Genomic DNA, 12,727 nt, shown 5'->3' on the forward strand with positions numbered 1-12,727 from the left:
GAAAGACTTACTAAGAAACAGCTTGGCCTCAGGCTTAACCTATTCATGAGCAATTTTTTACACAAAATTAAAAATTTTTAAATTAGCTTTATATGTGATAATATTATTGGACATAATATAGCTTTTCACAAATATCCATAAATATTTTAAATTTATTTAAAATGTAATATTACATACCTTTCAGTAAGAATCTACAAATAGCTAATTTAACAGAGTCCTAAACATTTGAATTCAGTGCTATTCACTATGTTTAGAAGTTAGCACATTTGATTGAAATGGGCTCTTCAAAGTGAGGAAGGGGATTGGTTGGGAGAAGCCCTGAGCACCACCCTGGGACTTCCTGCTCCAGGTAGGGAAAAGAAAAGAAATTTGTTAGTAAAGGCAGAATCTGTTGTAGTTTCACCCTACCCACCTTAGGCTGAAGGGGAATATGTTTTCTGAAAATGGAGTTTGCTCCATTGTACAGATTCATAATGTGATAGCAGAGATGACAGTTCTAAAGCTGAGATGCTGTGATACAGTGCAAAGCCCATAGCCTGTTAGTCAGTCACTTGTTCTATGAGTTGAGGCAAATTTCCTGTGCTCTATCTGGCTCCATATTCTCAGGGTTAAAATTTTCCCAAAAATGCCTGCTCATTAACTTTGTAGAGTTGCTACATGATATACAAAAGCATTTTGCAAACTATGGAAAGCCATCTATAAATATGAAATCATTACATGACATAATACATGTTACTACCATAATAATGTTAATACCAATTTCTGGGTTTAAATCTAATGATTACTGATAGTTATACTTTCTTACAATTAGCAATGCTTATACACACAAACAAATAATGAGTTTTCATGAAGCCCTAGGTGAAGATTCAGAATGACCCTTTGATCAACTAGTTTTATAAAGCACCTTGCATCTTGAGTATGATGAAACCAGGAGAAATTCCCAGATGATGTAGATTCCATTTCAAGCCATCTGTGTCTCTATGCCAATAATTCTTCAAGTGTTCTCTATTTTCTAGCATTATTAGATCTAAAGTCGGGTGTTGTTGGCATATCTGGGGCCACCCTACCAGTCTGACTACTTTTTATTAGGAGAGTCTCAGAAGATGAGAATATAGGAAGAATGAAGTAAAGCAGCCCAAGAACTTGAAAACAAGGCCAGGCTACTGCCCTGGATCATTTTTGCATACCAGATAAAGCTTCCATGGCAATAGGACTTCATTTCTTTCCAACCAGGGATTCAAAGATTAGACAATGATTCTTCAAAGAGCTTCTGTGCTGTATTCCTTTATCGATTGATGAAATATCATTGCAGGCCCGACATCAGGGATAACCAAAGTCTTTTGCTCTTCTTCTGAGTCTCTTTCAGATAAGCATGAGAGATGAAAATTCATATGCAGAAGACCTCTGTTTGTGTTGATTTGTATGCCCAGACAGACTGTTGGCATTGAAAATCTGTCCCTTCCAACCCACTGGCTGGCACTTCTGCACATGCTGAAGAGGGTGAAGAGACCAAATCAAGTCTCTAGGAAAGGAATTGGGGATTTGCTAGTAAAACAATCCCCCAGAATGTATTATTTTTTAGAACCTGATATTCAGAGTTGAACATCAAGCGTATTATATCTCCAGCATGCAATTCATAAGTCCCTCCTACATTCTGGATTATAGAATTGTTGGTTAGAATTTGCATCATGTCTTCATTTTTACATAGCTGCACGGCAAAGGGGGCTACACCCTTGTAGGTTGCATCAGGAGCCACTTGGCCATAAATTAAATACAAGCCATTCTGAAGTATCTCCAGCTTCCAATCAGATAACTTATTCACACAAGGAGGTTCAGCAGTTGTCATTTGCCATTTTGAGGGTAACGGTCCTATAACAAATGTATAAGGGAGGAAAAAAATGGAAAGCATAGTTATTTCATTATCTATTTCATCCTCTTCCAGATTGTAGTTATTTTTTTATCACCTATAAGTTGTTTCTTTACGAGGTCCATACTAGTTCTTTTCAACCATAATTTTAATATTTTAAGTAAATCTATTCCTTGTTTTAGAGCAGTTGCAAATTCTAAGGGTATCTCTTGCTTGGAGAGCTCTAAGGAAATGGATTTGGAATAGTAAAATGAGTTAAATGGCTCTGCATCTCTTGTCAGTTAATATTTGTAGAAGAAAGAAACGAAAAGGGAGGAGGGAGAAAGGGAGAAAGGAATCACACAACCAGGATTTTGACAACCAGGGTTGTCAGTCCTTGCCTTTCCATGCTTTTTCTATGTAAATACTATTTACTGTGTATCACCATTAGTGAGACTTTCCCTAATCAATCTCTATTTTTTAAAAAAGTGCTCTCCTATCACTCTCTCCCTCTACCCTGCTTTACTTTCTTCATAGAAGGTGTCAGCAACTAGCATATGATAAATCAAGTTGTTCACTTGTTTATTGTCGATCTTATATCCACTTGAATGTAACATCTTTCAGGACAAATATTTCTCTATTTTGCTCATTGCTATATCTTTAGCACCTAAAAGAGTTGCTGGTACCTATTAGGTGTTCAATAAATATTTCTTGGTGGAATGACACTTCCATGTTCCTGAATTAGATGCTTCCTGTCTAAATTATGGCTGTTCTCATCAGTTTGTAGGTACACATCATTGATTATCCAAACCCTTCAGAACAGCTACTGATAAATTCATGAGTTTATAAAATAGAAATTACTTGACTATTTAAATATAAATATCTCTGGTTTGATACTGGCACAAAGAGGTGAAGAAAGGGTCAAGACTGAGTCATTCATTTTCCTTTCCTTGGGTATATATGGAATTTAAATATTTACCTAACGTTAATTGGTTTTGTACAGTAGAGTGATTTCAGGGCCCCAAGGGGTGCTTGCACCGCCCAGAATACTTACTTGTCCTCTAATTCACTGTAATTTTTGTTGTAGGGAGCAAAGTCTTTGTTCCGTAATTAAAAAGAAACCTTGATAGGAAAATACCCTGGAAGAGTTAACACTTTAACCTGAATTCTCATTCATACTAAATGACTGATCTTAGACCATGAAGGCAGATTATGGAGGAGAATAAAGGAGAGATCTCCAGAGCAAGAGACAAAGTCTCCTTGTATCTCCAATGAGCTCAGAGCTCAGTAAATTTCTTCCTCCTTGAAATGTAATAGGCAATAGGCAAATCACCAGGAAGAAGTGTCATTGGCTCTCCTATTTAATTCTGTGAAAGAGGTCACATAAAGGCCACCTTAGCATCACATGTTCTCAACTTTTACCACATCAAGGCAGAATTTCAAACATACCATGAATTCCATTCCATTTACTAGAAAAGCAAAAACAAAACACAAAAGAAAAGACAAGTAAAAGAAATTTTCTGATTCTCATAAGCCAAGGAAACCTGGTGGTTTGAGCTATATAGGAACACAGGTGTTGCAGAGTTAACTCTAGAAATGTTCTGCTCACTGCTGAAAATGTGTGTGACCTGAAACCTATAAACAATCAAAAATATATTTATTTGAAGTTCTATGTGTATTCTAGGAAATATTCTAAGGCTCTGTGTAATGCAAACTGTAGCTTGTTTTCTAAGCAAATAACAGGTGACTATAAGGGAAAGTTACTCAGAAGCTAAGAACAGAGGAGAAAGGAGCAAAGGAAGTGGCCAGTCTCCCAACTCTCATTTCTCTTCTATACATTCAGAAACAACAGTGGCACCCTCTCATGTACTCTACTGGATACTAACAATATGTGAAATGTGAGAAAGGTTTTGAGGAAAGGTTTCAGAAATCTGAAACCTGTGTTTATTAAAAGACAGAATTAAAAAGTAGATTTCTGGACCTCAGATTCCCAAGGCTGTAAGAGTGATGTCCATTCCTGCCCAGAGATGAGGCCCTCGATGTGAGCCTTGTCAGGCATCGGCTTGTCTGTGTGGTTTACCTCTGAAAGCCTTAACTCCTAGACAACTGCCCAGCACATGATAAGTAATTATAAATAGTAGCTGAAAATGAATAAAAGATAATACAGGCTTTCTTAAAAGCACTGGCACCTGTCTTCTTTGTTAAAAACTAAGAAAAGTCAAGAGAGGCATGCAAAATATGTTACTCACCAAACTTAGCTACACAGGGCTCATTAGCAGTCTGTTGGGGAAAGAAAACAGGAATTGGTCAGGATGATGACAGCGTTGTCACTACTTTCTTTGAATGATTTATTTAGAGCTTCATACTGCTGAGGCAAAGTACTTTTCCATAGCCATAAAAAAAATCCCTCCCTCTGCCATGTCTTAGCTCTCTTACTTTCCCTTTAAATATGACTGGCTCCGTTCTTCTTTACCTTTCTTTTCTTTTCTTTTTTTTTTTTTTTTAAACAGAGTATCCCTTTTGTTGCCCAGGCTGCAGCCTCAAACTCCTGGGGTCAAGTGGTCCTCCTGTCTCAGCCTCCTGAGTAGCTTTGTCTACAGGCCCCTGCCACCACACATGGCTAATTTTTCCATTTTTTGTAGAGACGAGGACTGGCTTTAGAGATGAGGACTGGCTCTGTTGCTCAGGCTGGTCTCAAACTCCTGGTCTTAAGTGATCCTCCCGCCTTGGCCTCCTAAAGTGCTAAGATTATAGGCGTAAGCCACCACACCTGGCCTATCCTTTACCTTTCATTACCTAGCTGCCTTTTTGGGTCTTTTAGGCAAAAGTTAAGGCCTTATTCCATCACCTAACTTCTACTCACAGAACAACTATTTGATCTTGGATGTTCCCCCTTTTGGACCATAAAAGTTTTCTGTAAACAGTAGTCTTCACACCCTAGTGACTGTACAAGGTATTCCATTGGCATGTGGGAAGAAAATAATAGAACTTCTATTTGTGTTTACTTTGATTTAAAATAAGAAATCAAGCTCTAGAAGTATTTACAGCTCAGATTGATAAAGCTACCCTTATATAATATTCAGACAACCACATGTCATATATAGCAACTCAGATACACTGAGAAATAGTTTCAAACTATTGCAACATTCTGCAATTTACATGCTACAAGATGCCATCAGTGTGGTTAATTTTACAAATACAAGTATTTAATCACTAATACTGTAAAATACTTTGTGGTAAAATAAGGTATAACCACAAAAAGTTTTTTGTACCATCCTAAGTTTATTGTGTTCCTTGTGGCAAAGTGCTTGAGAGACTTTTTGAATTTAAAGATGTTGCACGTTTCCCTTTTATAGGATTTCTCTGGCTGCTACTCTGGGAATAAATTAAAGGGAGGCAAGGGCAAATGTTGTGAGACGAGCTAAGAGATCACTGTAGTCATTCATCTAGGCAAGAGAGCACAGTTCCTCTGACCAAGGTGCTAGCAGAGGAAATGGTTACTGGAAAATAGAACCAACGGGAGTTCCTGACATGGATATGGGTGCGGGAATGAGAAGAGACAAAGAAGACTTCAAGACTTTGGGCCTGAGTAATTGGAAAAATTAAGGTGTTATTCACTAAAATGGACAGGATTTAAGAGGAACAAATCGGGTGGGGGGAACAATCGTGGGTTTGGTTTCAGACATGTTTGTGAAGCTTACTAGAGATCCAGGTGAGGGTGTCAAGTAGGCAGTTGGATATATGAAACTGTAATTTAAGGAATTCTGGTGCTATTTAGGAGCTGTCAGCTCATAGGTGATGCTTTAAGATGTGAGACTGTGTGAGAACATCAAGTCAGTGCATGTAGACAGAGAGCAGTACTGGGACATTGCAATGTTGAGAGGTCAGAGAATGAGGGGGAACCAGCTAAGGAGACTAGGAAGGAAAGATCAGTGAGTCTGAAAGGAAACTAGCAGAGTATGACATGCCGAAATCAAGACAGATAAAAATGTGTTGCACGGAGAAGGAGTGATCAGCCGGTGTCAAATGCTGCTGATGGGTCAACTGAGTAGAGGACAGAGAAGTGACTGATGGGCTGAGCAACACAGTACTCACTGGAGTTCTTGACAAAAATAGTTTCTGGGATGTGATGAGGGCAGAAGCTTAGTTAGAATGGATTTAAGAGTAAATCAGAAAAGAGAAATTGGAGTAGTTTTGCTGTAAGAAACAGCAGAAAAACTTAATGGAGCCTGGATGAAAATAAAAGGTCAAGGAGGTTTTTGTTGTTGTTGTTTTTGTTGTTGTTTAGGTTTTGTTTTTGTTTGTTTTAATATGAGAGAAATGACAACATCTTTGTCTGTTGCCATTTAGGAAAAAAAGACATTCTATAAAAAAGACATCTGCACTCAAAAGTTTGTAGCAGCACAATTCACAAGTGCAAAGATGTGGAAACAATCCAAGTGCCCATCAATACATGAGTGGATTAATAAAATGTGGCATATGTATACCATGGAATTCTACTCAGCCACAAAAAACAATGGTGATCTAACACCTCTTGTATTATCCTGGATAGAGCTGGAGCCCATTCTACTAAGTGAAGTATCCCAAGAATGGAAAAACAAGCACCACATGTACTCACCATCAAATTGGTATTAACTGATCAAAACTTAAGTGTACATATAGTAGTAACATTCATCAGATGTCGGGCAAGTGGGAGGCGGGAGGAGGGGATAGGTACATTCACACCTAATGGGTGTGGTGTGCATTGTCTGGGGGATGGACATACTTGAAGCTCTGACTCAGGTGGGGCAAAGGCAATAGATGTAACCTAAATATTTGTACCCCTGTAATATGCTGAAATACAAAAAAGGGGAAAAAAAGGAATGTTCCAGTAAAATGGGAGAGAAATAATATGTAAGAGAATTGTTGAAATAATGTCCCTGCGTACGTAAGAGGTGATAGGATCTAGTTCATAGGTGGCCTTGGATAGGTAGATGGACAGTTTATCCATAGTGACAAGAGATAAATACCATCTCCATGGACACAAATGCAGGTGAATGGTATGTGGGGGATTTGGAACCTCTTTCATCCCCCTTCTATTTTCTCTTGGAACCTGGAGCCAAAGTTCTCAGCTGAGAGTGAGAATGAGTAAGACTTATGAGATTTTTAAGGAGAAGCCAAAGGTGTGAAACAGCTCAGTAGAGGAGAGTGAATGGACTTGGGAAATGCAGGTGTTTCCAGAGCAACACTGAAATCCCACTTGAAGGTAGTGGCCAAGAATTTAAAGTAAGACCTTGTGATAAGTTCATATGTTTTACTTCAGATACGTCCAACTCTGAAAGACAAACAGCAGTTAGATTTAACCAGCATTGGAAGTTTTTGATGGCTGGGGTTTTGCCACTAGAGTATAATGAAAAGAGAGAGAAGCAAGTGAGTTAGGTTTATGCAAAGGAGGTGTTATCAATATAGACCTTAGAATTGAGTTGTGTAAAGAAGGAAGGAAAGGAATGAATGGAGTGAGGGACAATATTATTTTAATTAAAAAATCATGCCATTGAATGATAGATTGAAAATTAAATGTCATGACATGTTAAGAATATGTAGAGATGTATTCTTCCATTTTTATCTATATTTCTTTGTGAAGTAACTTTTCAGTTATAATAGTCAAAACCATGAATCAAGTTAAATTAACTTAGAATATAATCTTCAAATTTTTGTATCATAAAATGTAAAACTAAGATTAAAAAATGAAACAAATCTATCAAATTACTAACATATTATTTTAATTATTTTAATAATAGTTATATTATAGAAAATATAATATTTTGGTAAAAGCAAAATGGTTTTGTGTTGTGGAAAAACTATATAAACACATTATTTGAGTCATCCTTATAAACTTCTATTTTGTGTATTTTTTAATGTACATATTATTAATACATAACATAATAATTAACATATATATGTTGAGAATTATACTGAAAACATTTCGTTGAGAGAGTGGTGCATTCAAACAGTCTGGAAGCTACTATTCTAGGAAATAAATTGCTGGATTCCCTGCATTTGTTTTTGCTCTTATAATTATTTCATTCTCATTTTGGTGTTTCTTAGAAGAGACATTGCAATTCAATTTAGTTCAACATGTGACAGTCATGTGATAAAGACTCCCTCAACCTCAAATTCTTCATTTATAAAATGAGAAAAATAACAGCACCTAGCTCACCTAGCTCATTGAAATTGTTGGGTTTAAATGAGGTAATTCTTGTGAAGGGCTTTGCCCAGCTATCCTGTCTGGACCTGCTCAATCAATATTAGCTGTTTTGGTAATGATGCTGATTATAATGAAGAATTGAACAAAAATTCAAACACCTATATTCCCAACATCATACTACATTATTAGGGAGAGAAACAAATGTAATTTATGGTCCTTGCCTCTCAAATTTATAATCCGTCTAGAAAGACATGCTTATACACATGAAGCAATTAGGTAACGATCTAAATATAACCCAGTGCCAAGATACATGCCACAGATAGTATCTGTGCCAGCTACTGTGTATACGGAGTAAGCAGAGAAACCTAAGGCCACAGACATTGATCCTTTCTGCAACTCTTTCAGAATTAGCATGCTCCTTTTGCAGGTGAGGAAATGAGGATGAGAGGGATTAACTAGCTCAAGTCACGCAGCCAATAAGAGGCGAGACTGAGATCCAAACTCAGCCTGTCTGATTCAAAATTCTCACTTCTACCACTCTGTGGGGCAGTTTTAAAAAGAATAAATACCCACTTATAAAAAGCAGATGGGACTTTCAGCTTAGTTTGATTTAGTTTTGCTTAGAAGGATCAGTTGCTCTTGTAACCTCCTTTTGATTTAAACTGTGATTTATACAGTTGAACTCAAAGGGGCCAAAACAATCATTCTTTCTCCAAACCAGCCCTCATCAGTTCATCGTTTGGAAATGAAATCTACTGATATTAAGTGTAAGTACAGCTTTCCCTTTTGGAAATATCCTTCATTTCACTGAAGCAGGGGACTCTTCTGAATACTTAGTTGCTTCGAAACAAATTCTGGGAGATTATTTTCACTCTGGGATTAATCAAACTCCTTGGGCTCACAGATTAGCCTTTTTCTTAAATGTCTTCTGAAAGAAGGGGGGGAAGAGGGAAAAAGAAAATTCTCCCAGGGAAATTTCTGTTGGTCTAAAAGGAGCCATACTTCCCATTTAACACTTTTTAAATTAGTGTCTAGAGAATCTGGAAGATGGGTCTTTGTATGTAAAAACTAGATCAAAGACTAAAATAAACTAAAACTTCAAGGTTCATGGGTATTGTGAGAAGGTGGAAGTGGCCACATCATAATGACTCACCATCTGCCAGCCACTCAGACCTCTTTTCTAAAGATATTTGTTTGTCACCAATAGGGAAAAGGAAGTATAGGTAAGTGGAAAGTGGAACGCATGAGCTAATATCATTACATAGTTGACCAGGCCACTGGCTTTTCCCATAGAAACTAATCCTCCAAGCATCCTGGCAAAACAATATCCTAAAAACATTTTACACTTCCCTAAATTTGCAACAAACTCTGCATTATCCTTAGAAGCAGAACCTTTCGTTGAGAAAGTACATACTCTCTAAGAGAGAAAATCCCGAATCAGAGCTTAAACACATGGGACTAATCAAGTTTGGTTCTGGCAAGAGGTGTCCTGGATGACTCAGACATTGTTAAACTTCCTCTTTCCCTTTGCAGGAGCCACTGAGTGCCTTAGAGAAAAGCATTTCCCTCCCCTTCTATGCATCTGTTCCTTAGTCATATGCAGGAACTGATGGTGCCTATATTCAATGATCTTCAGGGCCATCTGGCTAATAAAACTTGAAGTAATTTTAAGAAGCAAAAAGCACTTCCAAATTTAAATTATTGCTATTTTCACCCCTCTTCTTCTTCAGAAATCTGAATATTCAGAATTTCTGACAATTCTTTTCTTTCTGCCCAAACTTCACAGCTCCAGAAAGCACACACTTCTGCTTGATACATTTCTTGAGAGAGCAGGCTTGTGATTAGAAATGCCTTTGTTGCACATCCTTGTGTACAGTTATGGAATACATATTAATGGGCTACCAGGGAAAATCTGGCCAAGCTACACCTAGCCTAACTAAATCAGTATCTATAGTGTACTACCTCCTCCTCCTGCATCTTTTGTCAATTGCTTTCAAACACTGTAAGTGATAGAACCGTATCTTTGACATCTTTGCTATCCATTCCCCTTAGAAAAATGTTTCTGCAGTCACATCTCAACCCTTTCTTAGAAGGGCGTACACCACTTTATTTTCCCCAAGGCTCAGAGTCTTCAAATGTAACCAGAAATGGGCTAAATCCTGAACTAAATGTAGCATTTCTTATTTTCTTTTTGGTCAACAGTGTAGTCAACAGTGAGGAAGAACTTCTAATAAAGAGCTTAACTTTTCCGCCTTCCCAGTGTACCATCCCATTCTCTAGGCCCACAGGCTGCCCTGCAGGTCAGTGGGAAATTCCTGATAAAGCATCAGCAGCTTCCCAAATAGACATGCGCTTCCCCCTTCCTCCATGAAGCCTTCCCTGATCACCCCAGCCTAAAGTCATTGCCCCCTGCTCTTGAATTCCTAAGGCATTTATGTTCCATACTACCCTTAGGTAAATTTTTGATCACTGCATTTTATCGCTGGAAGAAACATTATAATAAATCCATTCCCCCACCGCCATTTTTCAGATGAACAAGCAGAAAACTGAGAGATTGCATGGCTTTCCCAAATTTATACAGCTAGTTACTGGAAGACCTAGAACCAGAATCCAAATCTTCTTACTCCTAGCTCAGTGCCATTTCCCTCCTCAAAGATACAGTAACCACCTGTTACCTTATTCTGTCTTCCATTATCTTTTTTGTGTCTTTTCCCTTGCTAAGACCATAGTTTGCATCCCATTCCTTGAGGGCAAACATTCTATTTTATACCTTTTTATTCCACCAAGAAGTTATAGCAGAGTTCCAGGAAGAGAAAAAAAGTTTTCCACAGACATCTATTAATTTACTGCTTTAATCAAGCAATTCTCTCCATCTAACTCATTTCTGCAACTAACATTTAGCATTTTCTGATACCTTTCATGTCAAACACTTAGATAAACCTCAAAAGCCATGCCATGACAAGATTAGAATTCTATTTAAATTATTTGTACCCACATGTCTCTTCCTTTCAACCATCTCTAACCATACTGAGTGACAATGATAATAGCTAGACTAACAAATGAATAAAGAATTACAGTAAACAGCAACCTTAGATACTGTTGCTTCCTTACCTTGAGTGGGAGAAAAGTAAAAATGATATTGAAGGAGCAAAGCAATAGCATCATCAGTGTGGTTGAGCAGAGGAGCCATGGCTTCCAGGATGATCTCTGTGCTCCTTGAGGACTTGAATGGCTTAAAGGCATATTCTCCATGTGACTCAAACTCATTTTTTGGAGAAATGAAAGCTGTGGAAAACAAATATTCACAAGTGATGGGTGAACGATGCAATAGCATGTTTTGTAGTGTTATGATAATTAGAAGTGGGTGTGGGAGGTGGAGTTTTCCTTCCCACGCTGTGCACTGTGTTGCCAAAGGATACTTTTAGGATAAGTGCTGACTCTCATTTAGCACCAAAAGGAACAGAAGGCCAAAAGCCAAAACAAACACAGAGAAGATTACCAAAAAAAAGTGGGGGGGCGGAGGGGGGGGAAGTTCAGAGGAAAAAATCTTTCCTGAAGCAAGAGGAAGTACAGTGAATGAGTACAGTGAGCCTTGGGGAGAATAAGGTGGTGTATGCCCGTCTAAGAAAGCATTCCAAATTATTTCTTCCAGATAAGAAAATTACTATTTTTTTCTTTTTTCTTTTCTTTCTTTTTTTTTTTTTTTGAGAAAGAGTCTGGCTCTGTTGCCCGAGCTACAGTGCCGTGGTGTCAGCCTAGCTCACAGCAACCTCAAACTCCTGGGCTCAAGCAATCCTCCTGCCTCAGCCTCCCGAGTAGCTGGGACTACAGGCATGCGCCACCATGCCTGTAGTGGCTAATTTTTTCTATATATATTTTTAGTTGTCCATATAATTTCTTTCTATTTTTAGTAGAGACAGGGTCTCACTCTTGCTCAGGCTGGTCTCGAACTCCTGACCTTGAGTGATCATCCTGCCTCGGCCTCCCAGAGTGCTAGGATTACAGGTGTGAGGCTCTGTGCCCGGCCAGGAAATTACTTTTTATAAGAAGAAATAAAGTTTGAGATTAATCTCTATCATACTCCAGATATCATGACGTGTGAAGCAGGGTGTTAGGGAGTTGGAGAGCCTAGGATGCATGGTTTGGGAAAAACAGAGTTTCAATCAAGTCATCACATTCTATACCTTAAATATATATGATTTTTATTTGTCAATTATTCCTCAATAAAGCTGGAAAAATAAAATAAAATAAAATCTATGGTCACAAAAAATTTTTCAATTACTAGAATATGTATTCATTCTGAGATATTTTCTAGAAAACACCAACTGTTATAAGAATTTAATAAAAATTTATAAATACAACAAATTCAATTTTCTCATATTTCACCATTTTACAACTCTGAAAATCCAGTGCTGGTATAAAATAGAAAGGAAGTAATTATACAAAATGATATTTTTCTGTACCCTGCCCCCAGCCTGAGCTTAATACTTTATTCCAAAAAAACTTCAGTTTTCTTCCTGGCACCAAAACTGCTGATTTAATACAAAATTGAGGAAGTCCTCTGGTTCTCTATACCTTACTCTCCCAATCTGTTAAAATGGAATATCTTCCTTTTTGCATAATGCCAACGTCATATGCTAGAAAGAACTTTTAAATCAAACAGACCTATAGAGCAGAACCTAGTGCTGCCGGCT

The 12,727-nt window shown here is 37.7% G+C and overlaps 1 protein-coding gene across 1 annotated transcript; it reads right to left on the reverse strand.

The window, feature by feature from the left end:
* Positions 1-1,522: 1,522 nt before the first annotated feature.
* On the reverse strand, positions 1,523-11,367 carry TNFSF18 (TNF superfamily member 18). Its single transcript, XM_069478361.1, has 3 exons — positions 11,145-11,367; positions 4,096-4,126; positions 1,523-1,869 (listed from the first exon to the last, which is right to left on the reverse strand). Exons 1-3 carry the CDS (start codon positions 11,298-11,300, stop codon positions 1,523-1,525), a joined length of 534 nt encoding a protein of 177 aa, XP_069334462.1. The 5' UTR covers positions 11,301-11,367.
* Positions 11,368-12,727: the final 1,360 nt, after the last annotated feature.

This window comes from Eulemur rufifrons, chromosome 8 (assembly GCF_041146395.1).
Source record: "Eulemur rufifrons isolate Redbay chromosome 8, OSU_ERuf_1, whole genome shotgun sequence".
NCBI lineage: Eukaryota > Metazoa > Chordata > Mammalia > Primates > Lemuridae > Eulemur > Eulemur rufifrons.